We start from the raw sequence: 27,505 nt of genomic DNA, 5'->3' as shown, positions 1-27,505 counted from the left end.
TTTATGTCAGCATGTTCAACGTAAAACTATTCGCTGGGCCTCCCTGGTCCTGGTCTGGTTGCTGGTGTTAAATATACATGGTCAAGCTCTAGGACATTATCATCATCCTTTGCCCATGCCATTCATGTGTAGTCTTTAAACCTTTAAGGGTTGCGGTGGCCGATGTGGTAACGTCCTTGTCTGTTGATCTCCAGAATGGGGTTTGAGCCCCACTCAACTCATTAATTCCTTTGGTCTATCTGCTGAGTCATCAACAGCCACTGCCTGGCCCTCCTTGATCCTACCTTGGGTGTTGATCATATGTAATATGGTCGGTCTTTAGGACAATGTCCTGCTTGGTAGGGCAATGTCACTGCGCCTTGCCTCTGCCATTCATGACTAACCTTTAAATAAACACAGTCTGTGACTGATGAAGTGAGTGTTTTGAGATGATGTGTCCTGTGAGTGATAAAAGAATACTATGATAAGGTTGCTAAAGTCTAATTAAATAGCTGACCAAGACTTATATGGTATATAAGGTGCAAGGAAAAGTTCCAGTTTGTACAGGAAAAACAATATTGCATCAAGTATTTGTCATGAAACTTATGTAAAAGATTTAGAAATAGAAAAAGTTGTGTATGACACACACAGTAATAAAAGAAGCTTATAATAGACGTAATTAATATAGAGGCATTAGGTTTTAAAGGGCTAGTTGCTGAGAGTAATACAAATTATTTCATAGCCCAATTGAAGCATATTTTTGGACTCTGTAGATGAGAAAGGGACTCCTTTTGAATATCAATGAGTAGGCCTTGTCTTCATTGGCAGTTAAATTGAGTATTAAGTAATTCGAGGAGTCTTAGATAGTACAGTAACCCATATATAAGGACTATACTCAATTTTTTTTAATGAGGCACGTTTGCACTGACTCGCAGTGGTGCCCTTTTAGCTCGGAAATGCTTCCCGCTATCTGATTGGCTAGAATATTCTTGTCCAACCAGTCAGCGATCAGGAAACTTTTCCAGGCCAAAAGGGCACCGCTGCGAGTCGGTGCAAATCTGCCTCACTAAAAAGAATTGACTATAGGTGCAAAGTCTTAGTTATTATTATCAATAGTAGTAGCTTACGCTCAAGGGCTCCAACGGGGAAAATATCCCAGTGGGGAAAGGAAGTAAGAAAACAGATGGATTAGTGTGTCCAAGAGCATTTCTAACTATAGATAGTGGAAGACCATAGTACAGAGGCTATGACACTACCCAAGACTAAAGAACAATGGTTTGATTTTGGAGTATCCTTCTCCTAGAACAGCTATTTACAATGACTAAAGAGTCACTCGTAAGAGAAAAAATGTTAAGGGTAAATGTAATATAAGTAAGATTGTGCATCTTATTGTAGTCCAGAAGAGACAGTAGAAGATTTGAAAAAGACTGGAGGGAAAGTAATAAAATATTCTGTTTCCTTTTTTCCTTTCCTCACTGGGCTATTTTCACTTTTGGAGTCCGTGGGCTTATAGCATTATGGTTTTCCAACTAGGGTTGTCGCAAAGATGATGATAATAATAATAATAACATTCTATATGTAACCATAGTTTCTGTTAACCAAATAAACTTTCATAGACTGGAAATCTTCATATTTTCCGTCTTATTTATTTCATTATCTATCTTATCTATTCAAGAAATATTAATTAATATTATTAGTGAAATCATAGACCATTTAATGCCTATATTGCAGCCATTACTAAGGCCATTATGCCCCTAAATATAAATTAACTAGAAAGAGGGATGTGTATGGACCACTATTCCTACAGACAAATTCAAGAAGATCATTTGTTGACACAGGAGGAGGTCAAGACCTCCGTAGATAACATGAAATCACAGTCAAGCGTATATTTTACGTATTTACTTAATTTACTTATGATATGTAAGTGCATAGAGTATTGTAATTAACAGTGCTTGCCTCTATAAGTGTGACACGTATAGTTTTAAGTGATTGTAAGTGTAAAGTAAGCCAGGAGATGGATGTAAGTTGAGATATCTTTTAAGTGGGTTGGTCACGATGGTTTGATAAGTAGCTTGCCCTAACTGCGCTGTTGTGCTTTGACGTATATTTAATTGTTAGAATATGGTATTTTAGATTATTTTAGTTTCCTAGCATGTGTGATTGGGACTCCACGTCAAACAGTAGGATCAGCAGGAGGAAATATGCCATAGGTGTGGTGTGAAAGAAGTTATATGTGACCCTAGGTAGAGTTTGGTAAAACTATAGAAAAGTACAATAGATGTTTTTGAGAAAATTAAGCTATTATTAATTGTACATTGTGGTTTTAATAATGTATATTTGGCAGAAATCCATAGATTTTGAGTTAAGGTGACCTGGTCGACTGTCATAGTTGAAAAGCTGGAATGATTATAGTTCCTATATGATAAGCTAGAGTTTTGATGGGCCGACTCCAGTAACGGAACCGTAACTGGAAAAACTACTGGTTTGCATAAGTATTGTCGTCACCAACGGTCAAAACACGTTAAAATACATTGTGTATCAATCATATTTTATTTTTATTTCATAAACAAACTATACTCAATTTTTTTTCATGAGGCGCATTTGCACTGACTCACAGCCTCGCCCTTTTAGCTCGGAAAAGTTTCCTGCTATCTGATTGGTTAGAATTATCTTGTCCAACCAATCAGCGATCAGGAAACCTTTCCGAGCTAAAAGGGCATCCCTGCTAGCCGGTGTAAATCTGCCTCTCTAAAAAGAATTGACTTTAGTCATCATTCATGATAAATAACAGTGGAAGTTTTATTTGCATGCGGACCCATAAAAGACGTGTTTTTTGATGAATCTAACTAATGAAACATCTATGGATTTAGTAATGGAGTTGTTTTTAGTCTTGTTCATCACAATAAGAAAACTTCTTACTTTAATGAGTGTATTTATCTGTACGTTGGTACTGTATATTTAATTATTTATTGGTCTTTCCTCTGCCCTGCCTCACTTTGCTCGCGATTTAACGTTATCTTTTTGTTCCTGTGTTCTGGCAAGTGGAACATATTTATAATAATTTATAATGGGTTAACTTCAATTCAGTTCAAACAGATATATGTTTCAAATTATATCTTGCATGTCGTAAGATGATATAAAGGAACAATTATACAATAAATCACATTAGTAATATATTACTAATATATTGTTAATTATTTTTGACCAAATAAAATCATTAATACAAACGATACAAAGGTGTGTATACAGTATATACTTAACATGGTGTTGGTTCAAAACTTGGCTCTTCATTATTTGTTCGAACATTGGATTTAGTTTCCATTTCCCATGATCAAACTAAATATATCAGACACACGTGTCTACGGTAACTTATCATTATGAACGTGATAGATTAAATAAGAGTTTTAACTAAGTTGTATAATATATTTAAAAGAAATAATAAAGAGGTTTAGAATATAAGAACTTGGGTCCTTTATTCCGTTTGAGCAAGTAACCTACGACAGAACCCCCACCGATAAGTTTTTTCTGAGTTGTCTCAGGAAGGAGGTTCCTGTGGTAGGAATTAGGATGACGATAGGAGAAAAATGAGAATGGTTTGTTAAAATATGTAATTTCGTTAATAATGGCTTCTGACGGTAGTATATGTGATTTAAAATTGTGTATGTATTTGCAAAGATCTATTCAATTATGTGAGTTTCAATTTCCTAACTAATATTCTACTGTGCTATAATGAAAATGGCCTGCTAGGTTAGTCTACAGTAGAAGATGCATAGCCTATGTTATAGGTGCGTATCCTAGGCTGCCATTTACCCATAGTCATCTTGAAATAGCTCAGGAGTCTATTATTATATTTGGTTCATAAAATCTCTTAATTCGTTGTGTTGTTAGGCAGGTTAGGCGAGGACCAGACCGGTCTGTTCCACTCGATGAAGCCGTCTGAACCTAACCCAAGATGGCTCTTGGCGTTAGGGTGTTATTACTGGGTGAAACTGCCGCGTCCTTTAGTTATGTAGCCATGCCACACCTACTTTCCAGTTTGCTTCGATTACGTCCTAGCTCTCTTCCGTCTTGCTCTCCGACCTCTCCAAAATTCAACTTCGTTTGCATCAGATGGCCTACCCGACCCCAAAGGGGGCCACATCTGGGCAATATTTCATATTCGACTGAGCTTTCATAGATGCTGTTGTTCGACTATCCTAGACGGAGATGTTGTAGCGTTTCCCAGAACCTCGGCATTTTAATTCAACGTAGCAGATGCTAGGATGAAGCGATTGATTCAGCTTCTCTGTTGCACGTTTATGGTCTCCACTGCGTGCAGTCATTACTGTTGTAGCTTAGCTCGTAATAGTAATATAATAATAACTAAGTAAAATCTCTCTCTCTCTCTCTCTCTCTCTCTCTCTCTCTCTCTCTCTCTCTCTCTCTCAAAACTATTGTACCTTTTACTTTACCTCTGTTCCTGCTTCTGCTCTTCCTTCTTTTAATTCCTCTGTTCCTGCTTCTGCTCTTCCTTCTTTTAATTCCTGTTGCAATACTGGGTATTCCCCCAGTTGTGCTTGGACACTAAATGGCCTCCCTGCCCCCAGCACTTGTCTATATGGCCCAAATTCTTTCAGGCCACTGGATGGTTTGAGTTAACCCCACGATCAAGATGAGCAACGCCAAGATGAACCAGTTCGTGCTGGGACTGAAGTCCCGGCACGAGGAGACGAGGGTGAAGGCGGCCTGCGACCTGCAGCGTTACGTCACCACGGAGCTCAGGGAGGTAGGCCGGGCTGGTCAAAGGTCTACGCTGGTAGTGGCGGCCTGTGGTGTTTGGTGTGATGTAGAGTAGTCTCTGAATACTGTATTAACTCTGTTATATTTCTTGCTTTTTTTTTTTTTCCTTGGTTTACCAACTTTCCGTTTCATCCAGGTGTCGTTAGACGAACTGCTGTCGTTCCTCGACGAATTCAACCACCACATTTTCGAGATGGTCTCGTCCAACGACGTGAACGAGAAGAAGGGAGGAATATACGCGATCAGTGAGTCTCCTTCTCTTGTGTCTTGAGAATTATTCACATTTGAAAATCAGAATTACTAGAGGCAATTTCATCTTGAGTTTAATTCTCTTTAGGCCAAGAATTAGATCCAATAAGCTCTTCTTGTTAAATAAACTCAATTCATTCCTATTAATGAAATATATCTAATGTATGTCTCCTATTGCAGTGAGTCTTGTTGACGTGGACGTCGGGCAGACTGGCGTCCGTATCAGCAGATTTGCTAATTACCTGAAGAATTTAGTCAATAGGTAAGTATCTGTTCATTAGAGGAGATTGCTAAAGAATTAGGAGAGACATTATCTATGTAGGAGATTCAGAAATACATGAATAACAGCTCGAAGATTGAGATGGGTCGAACATGGGATGAGAATGAGTGAGGAAGAGTTGGAATTAAAGGGGATGGTTGAAGACTTTTAAATGATGGGGCATTGATACAGGACTACTGAGGGTTGTTGTCATCAACGAAAGATCCAAGTATCAGATACATATGAAAAACACCTGTCAGGAATCATTGTCAGAATGCTTTTATAGCAGTGAGTGTAGCTACTTCAGTTACAGATTGGGTCTTTTACCTTATCTTGCCATACCGTGAGTCGAACATACTATTCTCCTCGCTTGTTGCTCTGTAGGCATGACTTAGCAATCTTTAAAACAGCCCTTTGGACCTTAAATACACCCGCTGTTTAGCTTTCTACTCGACTCCCATTCACGCTTCCTGCCTTCCCTCTAGTTGTCTATCCTCTTCCAACTTTTTCTTCGTAGGCCCAACTCCGTTAATCCAAATCTTCTCCTTGTAGCCCCGACACGGGAGTCACTGAGCTCACAGCCAAGGCGGTAGGTCGTCTAGCCCTGGCCTCCGGCACCGTCACGGCAGAATACATCTACGTCGAAGACTTGGTGAAGCGGTCCTTCGAGTGGCTGCAGGGCGATCGCAACGAGGGAAGGAGACATGCCGCTGTGAGTATTTACTCGTAATTTGTTTGTCCTGATTTACTGTACCATAATGAGAAGGAACTCAGCTACAACCCTAGTTGGAAAAGCGGGATACAATAAGCCCAAGGGCTCCAACAGGGGAAAATAGCCCAGTGAAGAAAGGAAATAAAGAACCTATATGAGAAATAATGAATAGAGAATATAAAATATCTTAAGATCAGTAACAACGTCATACATTAAAGACAAAACGGCGAAGACGATTCATGGAATAAGGTCCCGTTTCAATTGCTTTCAACCAACCCATTCAAACAATATAACTGGACCCACTCATCCAAATAATATAACAATGTTTTTTATCCCTTGTATGAAGTTGATCATCTTTTAAATTCAATTAAAGACATCTGGTGTTGTCCACCTTTGCTCAAAGGTCGGAATGCTAAAGATAAACATTCAACGCCTTCTCGCTCTCCTCCTCCGATAGGTCCTGGTGCTGCGCGAGCTGGCCCTGTCTGTCCCGACCTACTTCTTCCAGCAGGTCCAGCAGTTCCTGGACGTCATCTTCAACGCCGTCAAGGATCCGAAACCGGCCATCCGGGAGGGGGCCGTCGCAGCGTTGAGAGTGGCTCTGGCCATCACGGCACAGAGGGAGACTAAAGAAATGCAGCAGACGATGTGGTCGGTTTCTTTTTGCTTTTGCGTTGCCTCGAGATAGGGAAAAACATTAACTTGACATATCGAGAAGGTCTTCAACTTACAAAACATTCAGAAATACAGACACAAATCCAGCTGAAAATAACAAAGATAAGATCAAGAAATATTGTAACAAAAAAATATCATGTCATTTGATACAGTAAGCAAAACAATATTTGTAATAACTTGATATTTATTTCTTGAAACCTGACTATTTTTTTACTTTTGTAGCTGGAAATCGTATCCAGAATTTATCAAAATTCAGCTGACAAACAGCTTCTTGAAATCTATTAAATTTGAGGATCTTCTACTCTGATGAAGAGCAAATGATCTAAAGAAAGGATGGTTAAAAAAGTAAACTATCAAAAGAAAGGAAGGTTAAATTAGCTTTTCTTTGTATGACTTTTTATTGTGCTGTTGGTTTATGGGAATTTTAAGCGTTGTAGGATTATAAGTGGTTGTTTTAGGGGACCTAAAGTACACTTTTTGAATCCTGGGAACTTGTACATGTACAACCAACTAAAGTGGGATTTTAATATCTAAAGTACACTTTAAGCATGGGGAACTTTTACCGGTACGACCTGGTAGGTAAATTCTCTCGTCGTCGCTTTCGCAGGTACAAGCAATGCCTGACGGAGGCCTGGGCGGGCTTTGACGAAGCCCCGAACAATAAAGACCGCAGCCTCTCTAGGGACGACCGCGTCCACGGGTCCCTGCTGGTGCTGAACGAGCTGCTTCGCTGCAGCAACAACGAGTGGGAGAGGATGGTGAAGCAGCTGGACCACCTTACGCACTATCAAACGGCGGCTCACAAGAAGGTATGCAGCCTTTTTCTTCCGTTTGTTTCATTAATGACTTTACTCGTAGAAGTGTCCCATTTTCTTAAGTTGATATTTCCCGCTTCTAATAGTACCCCATTTTTTAAGATGTTTATTTTTTCTTACTCTAATTTTAAGGAGCTTTTATAGAGGTTTGAAGTGTGTTGGATCTACGTACAATACACGTTTAACGTCTGCAATTAGTTCTGCTTTACAGAATCTTATTCTTTAGATAATTTCCCTTCTTTTCTCATTATTCCTTATTTTTCAACGTTGTCATTCTTCAGTTTTCTCAACTCTGAAAAAGCAGAAAAGCCTTTTCAATGTTCCTTTTGACTCCCTATCTCCTGCTTTCTTTCTTTTTATCTTTCTGTCCAACCTATCTACACCTTCTGCTTCACGGTAAATGGCCTCCCATCTTCTTCACCTTGTCACATGACCTAAATCACATTAGATTTTACTCTTTATTAATAAAAAATTATTAAATGACATGAAGGAAAAGGGTCTAAGAGAACTAGAAGTTCAAGACATAGATTTATAGAGAAGACTGATTAGAAACAGCGACCCCATATAGAAATGTGAAAAGCTAAAGGCAAAGAAAGAGAAGTAGTTAACAATATCAACATTTATTTTGCTGTTGCAGGATAGCGTCTCGTCCGTGGTGAAGCGACTCCGAGGTCAGGGTAACCTCTCGACGTCGTCTCACGGCACACACGAATTCATGTCGGGGCTTCCCGGCCAGGCTAATTCAACTACAATTGGGTTAGTATCATTCTGTGAGGTTTCCTTATACTTTATTGTTTGGGGGTATTTATAAGGGTCTCTTGCATTCTGTTGCTGTGATTGAAGTCATTCAGTGACTTACGGTAAAATGTTCTTCGTTAAATTCTGATTGATTAAGAGGACAAATGAGAACTTGTTTGGTGTAAAGAGATGATTGGTTATAATAATAACGGATTAAAAGAACGGCAATTAAGATTGTCAATATTTTACTCAAGTCTACAGACTAAGGTTTCTCTTTTTCATAAGTAGACCATGAATGAATCTACTGTATAATAATACTGTAACATAAATAACTTAGAGTCGCGATCTTGATCCGGATCGCCTTCAAAATTTAACCTGTTCTTCCAGAGAATCGTAGCTATCTGGTGTTAAAATTTGGTAAAAATCAAGCTAGAAGTTGTGATGTAATCATACTAACAGACAAACAAACTTAACCCTTTTACCCCCAAAGGACGTACTGGTACGTTTCATAAAACTCATCCCTTTACCCCTATGGACGTACCGGTACGTCCTTGCAAAAAACTGCTATTTAAATCTGTTTTGCATATTTTTGATACATTTTTGAGAAACTTCAGGCATTTTCCAAGAGAATGAGACCAACCTGACCTCTCTATGATGAAAATTGAGGCTGTTAGAGCAATTTAAAAGAAATATACTGCAAAATGTGCTTGAAAAAAAAATAACCCCTGAGGGTTAAGGGTTGGAAATTTCCAAATAGCCTGGGGATAAGAGGGTTAATTGATAAATGCAGGTCATTTTATAGCCTCTTTAGTGGACAAATATGTAAGTGGACCAGTTGTGGATTCAGGGACGAAATGTGCTATGTGGAAGAGAACTCGACAAACGTTTTCATCGAGTAAAGGGATGAGAAGGTCACTGAATTGAAAATAGAAGAGGATATTAAGGTGTTTATTGAAGTTTTAAGATGAACTAATTCTCTTCTTGAGGTTGATACAATTTCCAAGAGTGGGTTATTCAATTAAGAAGTTCACAACGTTATTATCTTAGACATACAATTCATAACTGCCCCTAACCTCCATTGTTTACGGTGGGATGATCATTTTAACATTTATCCTGTAGTTTAATTATGTACCTAGAATTCCTACTGCTGTTTCTACATGAGATACACCTGAAATGTATGCAATAGTTGAAACAGTGAACTTTTTAATGTTACTGTTCTTAAGATATTTTATATTAATTGTTGATTTATTCTCATTGTTTAATTTATTTATGTATTTCCTTTCCTCACTGGGCTATTTTTCCCTGTCGGAGCCCTTGGGTTTATAGCAATCTGCTTTTCCAACTAAGGTTGTAGCTTAGCTAGTAATAATAATAATGATTAATTTGTATTCTGTTTTGCACTTATTCAAAACATTATTCAAGCGATTACGCTTATAGGTTCATCCCTTTGAAAGATTTTATCTAGGAGACTACAGCCATAGCCTCTATACCATGGCCTTCCTCTGTCTTGAATTAGAGTTCTCTTGCTTAAGGGTACACTCAGGCACGCTGTTCTGTCTTGTTTCTCTTCCTCTTGTTTTTTGAAGTTTTTATAGTTTATATGTGAAGGATCTAATTTAAGGAAACTTCTTGAAATACTTTATTTTCATTGTTTATTCTTCTCGTAGTATATTTATTTATTTGTTTCCCTTCCTCACTGGGCAATTTTTCCCTGTCGAAGCCCTTGGGCTTATAGCAATCTGCTTTTCTAACTAGGGTTGTAGCTTAGCTCGTAATTATAATAATAATAATAATAATAATAATATTCATTAATGATAATAAATACGATTATTCGTTCCAATCTCATACAGTATCGGAAGATTATCCTGTAGAGTACTGTACTTATTTTCAGTGCCAAACCATAACATTTTTTTTTTTTCCTGTTTTTCAGAGGAGCAGAAACGACAATTCTGGACCAGCCCTGTGAGAGTAGAACGTGCAAGGAGTTAATTCTCGAGAAATACGACAGCATATGCACACAGGCAAGTCGCTAGTTTAGCCGTCGTAAATTGGCAGACGAATAGTGTGAGTTTGTGCAAGTTATAGCGAAATGAGCCATGCTGGTTCCTTAACTTGCTGAGCAATTTCGCGTAGAATTAAGTCCCTATATGTTTAAACTGTTACGCTTAACTGCTGGATTATGGGAATAACAGTCATTGAAAGATTTGAAAATGATGAAATAAGAATGGCAGGCATAGTAGAAATCCCTTGATATATAAAATGTAAGTTGATAAAACTTTGGAGAGGGAGAGTGAGCGAGAGAGATAGGGAGAGAGGGAGGTGATACGAGTGTCACAACTGAGATGGTGTGGGCACCTGTTAAGGATGGACAGTGGGGTTGGAGTCAGGAGGTTTGGGAGGAACCTGTTAGGGAGAGAAGATAAAAAAGGGTGGCAGAGCATTAAATGTCGAGATATGGTGAAGGATGATATGGAGAGAAGAGGGTTGGTGGGAGAGGATGCCTTTGATAGAAGGCATTGGAGAGGGTGCTTCTGGTAAATGACCCCTTAATGTAGGGATAAAGGATGGGAAGAAGAAGAAGAATTAAATGCTTAGTTATATACTTAAGTCATCTTTGTTTTTAAATACACTACCTCAGTTCATCTTTTTTATGTTGCGTGATAAGGGATGTTATTCAAGTGCCTTGTGGAGCTCTAGTTGAGAGCCTTCTATTGTCAACTGTTTTGATGTATTTCACCACTGAAAGAATATACATTATGGCTTATTTTTATTGCTATTTATGTTGGTTTTAATATTTTAATTAGATTGTTATATTTTTTGAAAGACTCAAGTTAAGTTAGTCTTGTAAGAATTAAAAGCTAGTGATTCAATTTGTTTGGAATTTGTTTGGACCTTCCATTGGAAAAGCAAATGAGAAGTTAATTAGGGAAGCTGGAACTTTATAATTAGCCTACCGACTGTCTTATCATCGTCTTGATCTTGCAGGTCTTAGGCCAGAGGAACATCAGGAACACGATAATCCAGAGTGCCCTGCTGCAGATACTCCCTAGATTGGCCGCCCTCAACAAGGACAGGTTCTCGCAGAGGTAACGTTGCCGTCTTTGCTATTGGTGTTTGTCCGTATTCTCGATACAGTATCGTCAGTTTAAAGCTGATCACAACTGTAATCGATTTATGCGGCGTATGAATTTGCTTTGTTGTATTTGATTGACGCTTTTTAAGGAAACAAATATTTTAGTCGATAAAACGATGTCTATAAGATTATTACAGTATCATGAAACCGCATAACATGGTTATAGTGATTTAACATAGGCCAACTTACGACCTGTTTGTTGGAACCAAGTCGATGACTACCCGTAGCATATTCACCTTTAAACTTATATAAATTAACTAAGGTAGAAGTGATAATTATTTCTTTTGTTTCAGCCACCTGCCAGACACCATGACGTACCTCCTCGCCTCCCTGAGAGGGCGCGACAAGGAGAGGCCGGCGGCTTTCGTAACTCTGGGTTTGATTTGCGTGGCAGTCGGTCCGGGAATCAAGAAGCAGAAGTACGTGCCTAAGATCATGGAGGTTGTCAAGGCTTCTCTTCCGACGAAGGTAATCGCAGTGTTTGTTTGTTAGTGTTGTTTGTTTTGCTATTGGTGAGATTTTTTTAAACTTTTCCAGTTATTAAATAGTTGGAGCATCATCATATGTAAAGAATCTGTCTGCAAATGAAACACTGATTTTTAAAGAATCTGTATTCTGGCAATGAAAGCAGAGATAAACAAGAATCGGCATTATCAAGACCTAATTTTTGTCCAGATATTTCCTTGTTTCTATTATCACAAGCTCTAAATAAAAAGAGCCACCAAAGACACTAGACTGAGGTCTTGAGCTCAGCGATGGTTTACTCAATAGTGGAAAATCGTTCTTCTAATCATATATATTATCTTTAATTGTCTCACTTCTTAGGACACCCCAAGCAAGAAGAGGACGGTGGAACCCGCCGTGTACGTGTGCATCAGCCTGGTGGCCCGCGGAGTCGAAGGGGCCGTTCGCAACGACGTGAAGGAGTTGCTGGAACCCATGATGGCCACGGGACTCTCCCCTCCGTTAACCTTAGCGCTTCAGGAGCTGGCCTCAGAAATTCCTCAGCTGAAGGTGAGGTAGAGGTGGTAGACTTTGTTCTTTTTCACTGACTGGTGTTTGTAAGGTATATCTAGATGAGGGAAAGATTACAAAGGAATGAAGGGAAATGATAGTTTCTTTGTATATAAGGGGAAATCCTTATCAGCATGAGAAGGATTGTGGTAAACTGATTACAGTATCTGACCAAGGTTTGTAAGATATGTCTGGATAAGAGAAAGATTTCAAATGAATGGATAGGCATGTGTTTCAACAGGAAATTGAATAAACTAAGAAAAACATTAACATCATCTTTTTTTCATTTCAGAGAGACATAGCCGAGGGCCTCTTACGAATGCTGTCTCAGATCCTGATGCACAAGTCGACGAACATCCGCACCGGGGCGCCCCTCCCGCCGCCCTCGCCCGACCACCAGGACATCGCTAACATCGTGCTTGCCCTGAGAACCCTGGGGACCTTCGATTTCGAGGGGACGGGCTCGTTTGGGGGTAGGTTTTACGAGACTTCGTCATCAGTCAAGTGTGTTTCTTGTTGTTTACAGCCATGCCTCTTTGTATGCCGTTACAATAAGTGGCTGCAAGGCTGTGACTCGACACTTAGCAACCCTTATTGTTCCTACATACGTACAAACCTTTCAGCCTTCAAGGTATGGGTATGTTTTTAGCAGTACTTGAAAAACCATAAAATCATTATCAAGGTACCGTAGTTGCTTAAAGCCATGGTGTGAAGGGGAACCGCACCGTAAGGTTAGCTTGTTGCAATATGAATTTGTTCCAACACGGAGTACTTACCTCGAACTACTTTCTTAGGAGTATCTGGGATCTCCTCCCAACCGACCAGAATTTTGTGTAGTTTCCCCTACCTCCGTTTTCTATAGTGGGCACCTCTGGTGGATGAATACGCGCCATGAGGCGACCCGGGGTCAGTGAGCGTGCTTGGCCAGGTCTCGGTCGTCAGTAAGTTTCTGGTCGCGACGTGATTAACATCTCGCTGCGCTCTCTTCACCCAGTGCGACCCTTTGTGTCCCCGACCCTTTGTGTCTCCACGCAGTCCCCACGTGTTCAATCCTAACCTTATCCACCTCTTTCCTTTGTGTCCCTGTGTCGATTGGTGCTTTAGTGTTTCGTTATGGAGCATCCCTGTCGTTGGCCTGGGCCTATGGCCGGTAAATCTTGTGATGCCTTTCTCTCCAAGCCGGAGGTCGACTCCCACACCTTGTGTTCTTCGTGTAGGGGTAGTGTTTGTTCCCTACAGCCACATGTCCAGAGTGTGAGTCTTGGAACGAGATCCAGTGGGTGCTCTACAGTACGAAGAAAAAGAAACCAGCCAAGAGATCCCCTAAGAAGGAAGAATTTCGTTCATAGAAAAATTACAAACTTCGATACCTTGCCTATTGCATACCCATTTTGAGTGTTATCGGTCTTCCGATCAGTCAGATGAACTTACAACAGTGTAACTCGCCTTGTTTTGTGGTAGTTTCGTGATCAAAAGTCAGAATCATTTGTTACGGACTTGCCTGTCGCCAACAGTGTTCGCCATATAATATGGCGAATGCAGTGTCAGTGGCAAACCCGGAGTGTTGTGGCTTGTGTTTCGGCAGAGGAAGCTCTCGTAGCTGCTTCATCAAAGGGAGCTTGGGCATAATCAGTCTCCCCGACCTCGACTTCTCTTTAACAAGGAAGAATGGTTTGGCTAATCTCTTCTCCCTCTTCCATTCTCTTCGTTGGACATTTCTTCTTCTAGAAGAAGTTAGTTCCGTAGGAAGGTCTTTTGCTAAAGGTTCCTTGGTACTCATAGAAATTGTTCTCCTCAGTTTTATTCCAGCTGTTACCAGGTTGTGGAATGATCTTCCTAACTAAGCAGGTGATGGATTTTCTGTGTTGGATCCCTTGGGCTTGTAGCATCCTGCTTTTCCAACTTGGGTTTTAGCTTTGCTATGGATGATGATAGTAATGATAATATGGAGTAGTATTTCTTTACCTGTCGTTAACTACGTGTTAATGCTTCAACGGCCATTTTAGTGCCGCTGAAGACATGTGCCTATTTTAAAGTACCCAGGTTTGTATAGCCAGGAAAAATTCAAATTCCTTTTAATATTTGTTATATTTGTTATATTGTTAGTGAGTCATTTGGAGTTGAACTTTATTGATAAATTTATATGTTTTGATCGCAAGGAAAGTAGAATAGAAATGATGTTTGTATTTTATATTTCTCAAGAAAAACTCACAACGTAAAACAGCTCGTCCTTCGGTGTGATTCTGCTTTTAATATTTTAACTTTGCAAGCGGCATCAAGCTTTATTTCTTTCATGTTTCGCAGGTCAGTCACTCATGCAGTTCGTACGGCACGTGGCAGACCACTACCTGTGCAGCGAAAACCGGGAGGTGCGACTGGAGAGCGTCCGCACCTGCTGCCATCTCCTGAGGCCGACGTTCGCGTCCCTGGGCCGTCGGAACTCTCAGTCCCAGACTCACGTGATCTTCAACATTGTCAGCAAAGTTCTGTGGGTTTGCGTGACTGATATGGGTGAGTTGTCCAACTTCTCTTTTTTTGCAATGTTTAGTCTCCCACTGAGTTTCCCAGCTTCTCGGACTTATTGTAATTCTAATTTTCTCACCTTGTCGAAAAACATTTTCTGTGGGAAGATTTTTATATATTGTACATTATTTGTTACTTTTCATGTAGTCTATTTATTTATATCCTATCCTCACTGGGTTACTTTTCCCTGCTAGAGCCCTTTGAGTAGTATCATCCTGCTTTTCCAAATAGGGTTGTAGCTTGGCTAGTACAGTAATAATGATTATAATATTAATGTGACACCCCTGTAAATCCGAACAGTTTTCGATGTCATTTGATTTATTCCATTGACATAATAAACATATCTGATTAAGTTTCCATCGGATCCAGGTATTCATCATCTTCATTTTCTTATTGACCACAAACTTTCATTCTGAATAAATTAATAAACTATCCGTTTTCATCGCCCCCCAGACTCCGACGTCCGGCTCTGTGTCCTCGCGTCCCTGGACGAATGTTTCGACAGCCACCTGGCCCAGCCGGAGAACCTTAACGCCCTCATCTACGCTCTGAGCGACGAGGTGTTCGAGATACGGGAACACGCAATATCCATCTTGGGTCGGCTCTCGGCCATCAACCCCGCTTACGTCCATCCGCTTCTGCGGAAGGCTTTGCTCAAGGTACGCAGGCGATCGATTGTTGTACGAATTTGCTATACAGTATTTCCTCTTAACACTTTCTCTCCCACTCGCAGATCTCATTTTCTGATTGCTCCTCCTGTGAATTCACATCCCATTTTCTATTTTGATGGGGGCCTTTAATATTTTGGTTTCGTTCTTCATTCCTCTTTTATGCCTGATTCCTCTTAACTTCAAAAGTTAAAACTTGCAGCAAGTGCTTTCATGTTGAACAGGCTGACATAAGTCTCTTCTTAAAGTTTATTTATGAAAAATCCATTTTAATTTTGTTACTGTTCTCAACATAAGTCATTTTAATTGCTCATTACTTCTCATGTACTTTTATTTTTTTTATTTCATTTCTTCACTGATCTATTTTTCCCTTTTGGACCCCTCGGCTTATAGCATCCTGCTTTTCCAATCAGGGTTATAGCTTAGCTAGTGATGATAATAGATAAAAGGGCTGGATGCTAATTCAACTCCTTATGGAGTAATTAGTTTTGTCTTTAAATATATTTATCATCTTTGTGTTTTGTCTAGGCTAAGATTTAACACACTGCTTTGACTATTGCTTGGCCCCGTTGGCCATCTTGATATAAATCTCTGATCCTTAGAATTCTGTCTTATAATGTCCTCATTTTCTTTTTCTTTTTATGTATCTTACCATTTGTATAATTTTGCCAGTTGCCCCTCTTTCAAACAAGTTTTATTAAAAGTAGTTGCTGCCTCAGTGGTGTTAATTTTGTAATGAACTTTGATGTTCTTATTATCTTTTTCTCGTCATTACTGGTAGAATGCAGTACTGACAAGAAAAAGATAAGAAAAATAGGAAAAGTTCACTACAAGCTTAATGCCACTGAGACAGCAATTACTTTTGATAAAACTCATTTGCATAATGAAATTTTTCCTTGCGGTGGATGATTGATAAACACACTATAAATTATCTAAAGCCTACCTTCCTCCGACAGATCTTGGACGAGCTAGACTACAGCGGCATCGGACGTAACCGCGAGCTGAGCGCCCACATGCTCGGCCACCTGATCGCCAACGCTCCGAGGTTCATGCGACAGTTCGTCCAGGCGATCATGTCCGTGTTGGTGCCCAAGTTGAAGGATCAGGACCCCAACCCGGCTGTTACAATGTGCGTCCTCGAGGCGATTGGAGACCTGGCTCAGGTAATTGTTGATAGTTTAACGAGGCTTGGTTGTGTATGTAAAGTAAAATAACTTTGGCTGTGTACTTAAAGTAAAAAAACCCTGGATGTGTATGTAAAGTAAAACAATAATGGTTGTGTACGTAAAGTAAAATAACCTTGGCTGTGTACTCAAAGTAAAATAACCTTGGCTGTGTATGTATAGTAAAGTAACAATGGTTGTGTACGTAAAGTAAAATAACCTTGGCTGTGTACTCAAAGTAAAATAACCTTGGCTGTGTACTCAAAGTAGAGCAACTATGGTTGTGCACGTAAAGTAAAATAACCTTGGCTGTGTCCATCCATCCATATACCAAAGGCACTTCCCCCAATTTTGGGGGGTAGCCGACATCAAAAAAAAAAAAAAAAAAAAAAAAAAAAAAAAAAAAAAAAAAAAAAAAAAAAAAAAAAAAGGGGACCTCTACTCTCTATGTTCCTCCAGCCTAACCAGGGACTCAGCCGAGTTCAGCTGGTACTGCTAGGGTGCCACAGCCCAACCCCCCACATTTCCACCACAGATGAAGCTTCATACTGCTGAGTCCCCTACTGCTGCTACCTCCGCGGTCATCTAAGGCACCGGAGGAAGCAGCAGGGCCTACCGGAACTGCGTCACAATCGCTCGCCATTCATTCCTATTTCTAGCACGCTCTCTTGCCTCTCTCACATCTATCCTCCTATCACCCAGAGCTTTCTTCACACCATCCATCCACCCAAGCCTTGGCCTTCCTCTTGTACTTCTCCCATCAACTCTTGCATTCATCACCTTCTTTAGCAGACAGCCATTCTCCATTCTCTCAACATGGCCAAACCACCTCAACACATTCATATCCACTCTAGCCGCTAACTCATTTCTTACACCCGTTCTCACCCTCACCACCTCGTTCCTGACCCTATCTACTCGAGATACACCAGCCATACTCCTCAGACACTTCATCTCAAACACATTCAATTTCTGTCTCTCCATCACTTTCATTCCCCACAACTCTGATCCATACATCACAGTTGGTACAATCACTTTCTCATATAGAACTCTCTTTACATTCATGCCCAACCCTCTATTTTTTACTACTCCCTTAACTGCCCCCAACACTTTGCAACCTTCATTCACTCTCTGACGTACATCTGCTTCCACTCCACCATTTGCTGCAATAACAGACCCCAAGTACTTAAACTGATCCACCTCCTCAAGTAACTCTCCATTCAACATGACATTCAACCTTGCACCACCTTCCCTTCTCGTACATCTCATAACCTTACTCTTACCCACATTAACTCTCAACTTCCTTCTCTCACACACCCTTCCAAATTCTGTTACTAGTCGGTCAAGCTTCTCTTCTGTGTCTGCTACCAGTACAGTATCATCCGCAAACAACAACTGATTTACCTCCCATTCATGATCATTCTCGTCTACCAGTTTTAATCCTCGTCCAAGCACTCGAGCATTCACCTCTCTCACCACTCCATCAACATACAAGTTAAACAACCACGGCGACATCACACATCCCTGTCTCAGCCCCACTCTCACCGGAAACCAATCGCTCACTTCATTTCCTATTCTAACACATGCTTTACTACCTTTGTAGAAACTTTTCACTGCTTGCAACAACCTTCCACCAACTCCATATAACCTCATCACATTCCACATTGCTTCCCTATCAACTCTATCATATGCTTTCTCCAGATCCATAAACGCAACATACACCTCCTTACCTTTTGCTAAATATTTCTCGCATATCTGCCTAACTGTAAAAATCTGATTCATACAACCCCTACCTCTTCTAAAACCCCCCTGTACTTCCCAGATTGCATTCTCTGTTTTATCCTTAATCCTATTAATCAGTACTCTACCATACACTTTTCCAACTACACTCAACAAACTAATACCTCTTGAATTACAACACTCATGCACATCTCCCTTACCCTTATATAGTGGTACAATACATGCACAGACCCAATCTACTGGTACCATTGACAACACAAAACACACATTAAACAATCTCACCAACCATTCAATTACAGTCACACCCCCTTCCTTCAACATCTCAGCTTTCACACCATCCATACCAGATGCTTTTCCTACTCTCGTTTCATCTAGTGCTCTCCTCACTTCCTCTATTGTAATCTCTCTCTCATTCTCATCTCCCATCACTGGCACCTCAACACCTGGAACAGCAATTATCTCTGCCTCCCTATCATCCTCAACATTCAGCAAACTTTCAAAATATTCCGCCCACCTTTTCCTTGCCTCCTCTCCTTTTAACAACCTTCCATTTCCATCTTTCACTGTCTCTTCAATTCTTGTGCCGGCCTTTCTTACTCTCTTCACTTCTTTCCAAAACTTCTTCTTATTCTCTTCATATGACTGACCCAGTCCCTGACCCCACCTCAGGTCAGCTGCCCTCTTTGCCTCACGTACCTTGCGCTTTACTTCCACCTTTTTCTCTCTATATTTTTCATACTTCTCTATACTATTACTCTGCAGCCATTCTTCAAAAGCCCTCTTTTTCTCTTCCACTTTTACCTTCACTCCTTCATTCCACCATTCACTGCCCTTCCTCATGCTGCCTCCAACAACCTTCTTGCCACATACATCACTTGCAATCCCAACAAAATTTTCTTTTGCTAACTTCCACTCCTCCTCTAAATTACCAGTTTCTCTTACTCTCACTTCGTCATATGCCATTTTCAACCTTTCCTGATATTTACTTTTTACCCCAGGTTTTATTAGCTCTTCAACCCTCACTAGCTCCCTTTTACATCCACCTACTCTATTCCCCCACTCTTTTGCTACAACCAATTTTCCTTCCACCAAAAAATGATCCGACATACCGTTAGCCATACCCCTAAACACATGCACGTCTTTCAATCTTCCAAACATTCTTTTTGTTATCAACACATAATCCATTAATGCCCTTTCTACTACTCTTCCATTTGCCACTCTTACCCATGTATACTTATTTTTATCTTTCTTCTTAAAAAAGCTAGCACTTATTACCATCTCTTGTTCAACACACATATCTACCAGTCTCTCACCACTCTCATTTTCACCTGGTACGCCATACTTTCCAATGACACCTTCTACCTCTCCAGCACCCACTCTAGCATTTAAGTCACCCATAACAACTACATAATTCCTTCTACCCAGTCCTTCTACACACCTAGTTAATTCATTCCAAAACTCATTCCGCTCTTCTTCACTTTTCTCACTACCTGGCCCATACGCACTGACAAACGCCCAACATTCCCTACCCAACCTAACCCTTACCCACATTAACCTAGATGATATCTCCTTCCATTCCACTACTTTACCTGTCATCCATTCACTCAGCAATAAAGCCACACCCTCTCTCGCTCTTCCCCTTTCAATCCCAGACACTCTACCAGACATTTCACCAAACATCACTTCACCCTTTCCTTTCATCTTTGTCTCACACAAGGCCAATACATCCATCCTTCTACTTCTAAACATACTTCCAATCTCACATCTTTTACTCTCTATCGTACTACATCCACGCACATTCAAACACCCCAAAACTAGAGTGCGGGGAGCAGTCACTCTCCCCCCAGCTCCATTTCTTTGTTGCTGTCTCACAGGATACTTTTACAGGAGAGGGGGTTCCCAGCCCCCTCGTCCCGTCCCTTTTGGCTGTGTACTCAAAGTAAAAAAACCTTGGTTGTGTACGTAAAGTAAAATAACCTTGGCTGTGTACATAAAGTAAAATAACCTTGGTTGTGTACGTAAAGTAAAACCGTGGTTGTGTATGTAAAAGTAAGTGTGTGCATATTTATCTAAGTCTGAGCAAAAGTGGGATTTATCTTTGGCAATAAGCAAATAAATTTAGAAATAAAAATGAATGTAATTATTTGGAGAAGGGAGCTTATTGTGCGAATGGGTTGGTGTACTTGAATTTTGACTTTTCTATTTACTTCTCGTCGAAAGTCAAGTCGAAGCCTTTTTACCATGTCGGCGATACATCTGTGTCAGCTACATCAAAACAGTCAGTATGTTGCTAGCATCTATCTATTATTATTCCAGCCTCTTTTTCTTATTCTTTCAAGTGTTTACTTCACACTTAGTTGTCTCATTCATCTATACGTATAAATCTTGCCTCGATCTCCAATCCTTTTCTTTGGAGGAGAACTCAAACACCTCTCTCTCTCCCCCTCTTTCATTTCAGGTCAGCGGCGGGGAAATGCAGAAGTGGCTCACGGAGCTGATGCCGATACTCCTCGAGATGCTGGGAGATGGGACCTCCGGTTGGAAGAGGCGAGTGGCCCTCTGCACTCTCGGGCAGCTGGTGGAGAACACCGGTTACGTCGTGCATCCCTACAGACAGCATCCCACCCTGCTGGATGTGCTTCTTTCGTTCCTGAAGACTGAGCAGCAGCCGGCTGTCAGGTGGGATTCGAATGAATCAAGTTTTTAGGGTGTTTTGTTTTTTACCTCTGCCAACGAAGTTTGGAGGAGGTTATTGTTTGTGTTTGTTTGTGAACAGCTTCCTGGCCACAATCTTTATCGTAGAGTAATGAAATTTGCAGGTATTGATTATTATATAAAAAGCTGGAAATGATAAAATTTTGGAAGGTCAAAGCTCAAGGTTACTGTCAAGCAAAATGTCCACCTCACGATCAGCCATAAATTTGGACATCGTTGTCGTATACACTTCAAACTTGGTTCATATTTGAGTGTATGAAAATCCACGCCAATTAATACATGTTAAGATCAAAGGTCAAGGTCACGAAATAAGGAGCCACGACTGAGCTGTGCCCTCTAATGAGTGCCCCTCTAATGTAGTTACGATTCATTTCTTCAGTTAAAGACATAAATCATAATACTCGGGCATTTTCCCATCCTCTTCAGACGGGAGACGATCCGCGTCCTTGGCCTGCTCGGCGCCCTCGACCCGTACAAACACAAGATGAACGTCGGCATGATCAAGATCCAGGAGGACACGGGCGTCGCCGTCATTTCCATAACGGAGAACAAGTCCGACGACCTCACTGCAGGTATGGTCTGTTGTTTTGCAGGTCTCTCTCTGCCTATTTCATTTTTCATTTCATTTTTTTTTTGGCATCTCTCTCTCTCTGCCTATTTACTTCGTCATCACCATTTTTGGTCTCTTTCTCTCGCGTCTCTCTCTCTCTCTTTGCCTATTTACTTTTCCATCTCCTTTCAATTTTGTTTCTCTCTCTCTTCCTATTTACTTTTTTTTCATCTTCCTTTTTGGTCTCTATCTCTGCCTGTTTACTTTTTCCTTTGCCCATTTTGGTCTCATCTTACCTGACTCCATCTTTTTGGACGTTTAAGATTGAATTTGTTCACAAGTCTAGTAATACGTTACTTAATTTCAAAGTATATTACGTCTTTTCTGACTCATTCTCTTAAATATTAGATACAAAAATGAAATCCAAGTTAGGTCTCTTTACTTCACTTCACAATAGCAATTAAGTACGGCACCCTATTTTACATGGAAGTTTATTGATGTAAGTACTTTATTGATCAATTAGATTATGAATAAGAAAATGACTATATTTTTCTCTCAAGAGTCACTTGACATTAGCAGGAACTATTTTGATAATAGAGGGACTGAGAAAGTGCAAAAGAAACATAGCTGGTTAACGAAAACCTTGTCTCCTGTACCGTGTTATCAATTTATTCCTATAAATTAGATTTCTCTTCACATGAGAAAGTTGTTCCAACACGGAGTACTTACCTCGAACTTCTTTCTTAGGAGGATCTGGGATTTCATTAACCGACCAAGAATTTTGCGTAGTTCCCCCTCTCTCCGTTACCTTGTCGGGGCGCTCCGGGGCGGAAGGATACTCGCCCTGGGGCACCCCGGGGTCAGCGCGTGAGGAAGCGCTGCTAGGTCGTCAGTAAGCGTCTGGTCGCGGCGTAGATATCATCTCGCCGCTCTCTCTCTCTTATCCTGTCCGATCACCTTGTGTACCACGTGTTCCATTGTGTTCCTCATCCCTTGTGCACCACGTGTTCCCTTTGTGTTCCTTACCTCCTTGTGTTCTTGTGTTGCTTGCGTGTTCGCGTTTCCTTATTGTGGAATCCCAGCGTCGTTGTTGTCCCTTAACAAAAAAACAAAAAAAATTCTTTTAACGCACCGTCGATCGGACTCACGATGCTCTCCGATTTCAGACCTGGGAACCAGCGAGATGCTTGTGAACCTCAATTACTCGTCCCTCGAGGAGTTCTACCCGGCCTGCGCCATCGCCATGCTCATGAAGGTCATCAAGGATCCGACCCTGGCGCAGCACCATAACGAGGTCGTTCGGGTAAGGCTAATTAACTCTTTTTGAGCTTTGAAAGCAGCTGTAATTTGTAGTCAATGTTGATATATTTTCTTCTTCTTTTTTTAATACCAAATGCTGTACTATTTGATTAAGTTATTTCTCGTTGTTATGAAGACCGAAGGAGAAATTAATTTATTTTTATAACAGCTGGTCGGCCTCAGTTTCGACTTGGTCGAGGTTCGAATCCTTGGTCGACCAGAAGCTCTTATAAAAAAAGTCAATTTCTCCTTGGCTGTACTATGAAAATCTTGCTGTGTTTATTGTCTCTGCAAAATTAAACTTCTTTTTTTTTTTTTTTTCTAGTTGTAATTCTTTATGAGTTTTTTGTGATGGTATGATTAGTTTTATTCTGTCTTATGAAAAATTTCTCTTTTGTCATCCTATAAAAGTATCTTTTTTTTTGATACCCTGTAAAAATGATTCTCTTGGGACATCCTGTAAAAGTAACTTTCTTTTTATACCCTGTAAAAATTATCTTGGGACACCCTGTAAAAGTAACTTTTTTTTTTTTTTTTTTTTTTTTTTTTTTTTTTTTTTTGATACCCTGTAAAAATTATTCTCTTGGGACATCCTATAAAAGTAACTTTTTTTTTTTTTTTTCTTGATACCCTGTAAAAATTATTCTCTTGGGACATCCTGTAAAAGTAACCTTTTTGAATATCCAGTAAAAATTATACTCTTGGCACACCCTGTAAGAGTAACTCTCTTTTGGATACCCTGTAAAATGATTCTCTTGGAATATCCTGTAAAAGTAACTCTTTTTTTTGGATACCCTGTAAAAAAATGATTCTCTTGGGACATCCTGTAAAAGTAACTCTTCTTTTGGATGCCCTGTAAAAATGATTCTCTTGGGACACCCTGTAAAAGTAACTACCTTTTTTTTTTTTTGGATACCCTGTAAAAATTATTCTCTTGGGACGCCCTATAAAAGTAACTCTTTTTTGGATACCTTGTAAAAATTATTCGCTTGGGACACCCTGTAAAAGTAACTTTTTTTTTTATTATACCCCGTAAAAACGATTCTCTTGGGACACCCTGTAAAAGTAACCCTTTTTTTTTGGATACCCTGTAATAATGATTCACTTGGGACACCCTGTAAAAGTGAGTTATTGAACAGTACGATTAATCTTCATTGTTTTATTTCAAGTCTGTAACGTTCATCTTCAAATCCTTGGGGGTCAAAGGAGTGCCCTACCTGGCCCAGGTCATTCCGTCTCTCCTGTTCGTCATACGGACTTCCGACGCCAACTTCCGAGACTATCTCTTCCAGCAGTTGGCCACCCTAATTGGCATCGTGAAACAGCACATTAGGAATTACCTGGACGACATCGTCGAGGTTTTGAAGGTAATGGCTGGCTTCGTTTTGTTGGCCGACAATGTTGGTCTGTTACATTTTGTTATTATCGAAACTGTGATGTTTGTTTGTTGAAAATATCCCAACTGAAAGAAGGTTCATATGCAGTTTTTATTATCATTATTATTCTTATTATTAGTTCAAGCTAAGCTACAATCCTAGTTGGAAAAGCAGGATCCTATAAGGGCTGCAACAAGGGAAATAGCCCTGTGAGGAAAGGAAGTAAAGAAATGAGTAAAATATATTAGAAGACTTAGTGAGGCCGTTAGAGTAAAATGTAAAAATATTCGCTGCAAGTTCGAAACCTTAGAAATAAGAAGCATTTATCATTGAAGTTTATTTAGAACAATGAACAAAATTAGTCAGCTGTATCAGGCAAAACAATAAAAATCAAATCTTCAGACTCGGACCTCTCATATTCAAACGTTCCACATTGGGTGCAGGTATGGAGGAGTTGGATCACACTCAAAAGTGTGTGTAGAAGGGCAGTTCAGATATGTTATTTATTGAGAGTTATAAAGAAGTACTCTTGAAAGTTTTCAAGAATAAGAACATGTGTGTGTTATATATTAGAAATTTAACGAGTGCAAAATAAAATGAAAAGCATGGAACATCTTTTAGAAGTATCTCATTACGCAGAAATAGTTTTAAGAAATTTTCGATACGTATGGATTACAGCCCATTAGAATGCAACTCCTTTGTCTAGGGTGCTTACTCTGTTTGTTTTCATCGCTTCGTCTCCCGCCAGGAATTCTGGGTGACCGGCGGAAAGCTCGAAACCACCATTACGATCATCACCGTCGTTGAGAGCATAGCACTGGCGGTTGGCTCCGAATTCAAGATGTACCTGAAGGAGCTGGTTCCAATGATACTGAAGTCTTGCATCAATGACTCCAAGGAAAAACAGGTCACAGCTAAGGTATGTATGGACTGTGTTTTCTTTTTCCTCTTCTTGGCTTTTATTCGCAACAGTGCGTTTTTATTTGCTCGTATGTACGGTATGTTTTGAGATTTTAACTGCAAGGTAATGTAGGGTATTTATATCGGCAGATATGGTTGTATAGAGTTTAAGCAAGATCTTGCAATTGATTTGATCTCCCATGTGTCTTGAACAGACCATCGGAAGTTTAATAGTAACAGTTTATAAATTGAAGTTTTTGTGTTTTTCCTTTTTTTGTATGTCCTACTTATATGCCTCACTTAAGAAGGTCCCCAACTTATAGGCCGGGAGCATTCTAGCGACTCTGTGGTGCCACAAAGCCACAGCATCGTGTGGCGGGGATGTGGTCTCCCATAGGTTTCCATTGTTTTCAAGTTTTGCCGCGCAAACTAGCGACTGTGGCTCTTTGTCGCTCATCCCCACCACAGGCGGGGCTTGGCTTTGTGGCCGGGCCCGTGCACACTAGCGACAGTGGTTGTTCCCGCCACTCAGCGTTGTGGTCGCCACGTTGCCTCACCAGTGTGCTCCGTCGCTCTGTGGTCGCCACAAGTGGTCGCCACATCGTGTCGCCAGTGTGCTCCAAAGACAACCACATCGTGTCAACGCCACAAGTTGCTAGTGTGCTCCTGGCCTTAAACATTCGGAGATAGAAACACAAATCCAACTGAAAATAACAGATATAGAAATACCGTACAGTAATTGAATTATTATATCATATAATACAGTAAGCAAATCATTATTTATAATAACCTGGTATCTATTTCGTATGAAACCCGACTATTTGTTGACTTTTGTAGCCGGAAATCATAGGCATGGAATTCATGTTAAACCTACCCTAAGCCAAAATTTAGCAAAACTAACATATAAACAGCTTTTTGGAACCTATTAAGTTTTTAAGTTGAGGACCTTCTACTAAGTTTTTATTCCTCTATTATTCCAACTGTTGAATTTACACTCTGAAAATCATATTTCTTCTGTAATTTGTAATAAGGTATATCACCGTACGTGATCAGAGACTCGATATCATCGTCTCGCTTCTCTTGCAGCTCCTGGTGGCGTTCCAGAAGTTCGGAGCAACGCTGGAAGAGTTCCTCCACATGATCCTCCCCCACATAGTAAAGCTGTTTGACGCCAACGACGTCCCCCTCCCAGTTCGTCGGTCGGCCCTGGAAACCGTGGACCACTTCGCCGACTACCTCGACCTGTCGGACTACACCTCTAAGATTATCCATCCTTTGGTAAGGACGCAGGAGCTTTGTTAATATGTTGATTTAGTAACTACACGGTAAGGAAGTAGAAAATAAAGATATATTTTAAATTAAAAAGAAGATATGGTATACTATTTCACAAAACAATTGTGTTTAGGAAGGAGGAAAGATATGGTATTTTACATAAAGAATTAGATATACAGTATTACACTACTTTACAAAACAGGATTGTATAAGAAAGGAAAAGTAAGAGAGATTACATTCTTTAGAAGCTCTTTCTAAAAGCAAAACTAAAAAAGAAAAGATATAAAAGTAAAATGAGAGCTTAGCCATATCCATAGTATGTTACCCTGACTACCATTATTCCTGCTACATCGCATGTTATGTGCGTTTCAAGAGAATATATAAAAGCATAAAAGAAAGCATTGAATACGTGTGGATCTAGCTTTTCGACGAGGTAATGCGTTCAAAGCAGTGCGAGATTGTTACTCGTCCTTCCTGGTGTTTTGAACGCGTGAAATCTCATTAGGTTTTTAACATATGTTACTAAGGTGAGGAGAATAGAATAAATATTTTCAGACTCTTTGCATTATTAAAACTATTTTTATTAAAGGTCATCAAAAGCCAGGTGAGGGTCAGTCTTGCAAGCCAGCTTTGTAATTTATTTGATCTTCCTATTAAGGTAAAATTTATTAGTACCTTATTGAAACTCTAGAATGAGCTTTTGTTCAACATTGTAATGTTGATGTTAAATTTCATCCATTACTTATTATCTTCTTCAAGTTTGATGGCCCCTTTTGTCGATTTAGCATAACACCTGATTTGTAACAATAGATTTTAGAACTGGAAAAAGAGACTCTTGCTATGCCTTATTATTGCTTTATTGATTCTAATGTCTAGAGTAACAAAGCAATTATAGATATGCCAGCAATGCCTAGCAGAAATCTTTAGTCATTTGTTTTCTTTTCTATTT

The 27,505-nt window shown here is 40.0% G+C and overlaps 1 protein-coding gene across 1 annotated transcript in view; it reads left to right on the top strand.

Annotated features, from left to right (window-relative positions):
- The first annotated feature begins 1,783 nt into the window (after window positions 1–1,783).
- Window positions 1,784–27,505, top strand: part of mTor (serine/threonine-protein kinase Tor) — a 37,972-nt gene continuing 12,250 nt past the window's right edge. The window contains exons 1-22 of the mRNA XM_068349011.1: window positions 1,784–1,899; window positions 4,596–4,744; window positions 4,895–5,003; window positions 5,188–5,269; window positions 5,819–5,978; window positions 6,436–6,629; window positions 7,261–7,462; window positions 8,106–8,224; window positions 10,137–10,227; window positions 11,192–11,292; window positions 11,633–11,807; window positions 12,165–12,353; window positions 12,646–12,826; window positions 14,658–14,864; window positions 15,330–15,535; window positions 16,501–16,707; window positions 20,903–21,123; window positions 21,586–21,731; window positions 22,876–23,012; window positions 24,178–24,375; window positions 25,133–25,303; window positions 26,371–26,562. Coding sequence (XP_068205112.1) covers window positions 4,631–4,744; window positions 4,895–5,003; window positions 5,188–5,269; window positions 5,819–5,978; window positions 6,436–6,629; window positions 7,261–7,462; window positions 8,106–8,224; window positions 10,137–10,227; window positions 11,192–11,292; window positions 11,633–11,807; window positions 12,165–12,353; window positions 12,646–12,826; window positions 14,658–14,864; window positions 15,330–15,535; window positions 16,501–16,707; window positions 20,903–21,123; window positions 21,586–21,731; window positions 22,876–23,012; window positions 24,178–24,375; window positions 25,133–25,303; window positions 26,371–26,562 — 3,402 coding nt within the window. The 5' untranslated portion in view covers window positions 1,784–1,899; window positions 4,596–4,630. The remainder of the gene's footprint in view (window positions 1,900–4,595; window positions 4,745–4,894; window positions 5,004–5,187; window positions 5,270–5,818; window positions 5,979–6,435; window positions 6,630–7,260; window positions 7,463–8,105; window positions 8,225–10,136; window positions 10,228–11,191; window positions 11,293–11,632; window positions 11,808–12,164; window positions 12,354–12,645; window positions 12,827–14,657; window positions 14,865–15,329; window positions 15,536–16,500; window positions 16,708–20,902; window positions 21,124–21,585; window positions 21,732–22,875; window positions 23,013–24,177; window positions 24,376–25,132; window positions 25,304–26,370; window positions 26,563–27,505) is intronic.

Source organism: Palaemon carinicauda, chromosome 25, assembly GCF_036898095.1.
Source record: "Palaemon carinicauda isolate YSFRI2023 chromosome 25, ASM3689809v2, whole genome shotgun sequence".
NCBI lineage: Eukaryota > Metazoa > Arthropoda > Malacostraca > Decapoda > Palaemonidae > Palaemon > Palaemon carinicauda.
The sequence above is the reverse complement of the archived record's forward strand: the minus strand, read 5'-3'. Positions and strand labels throughout refer to the sequence as shown.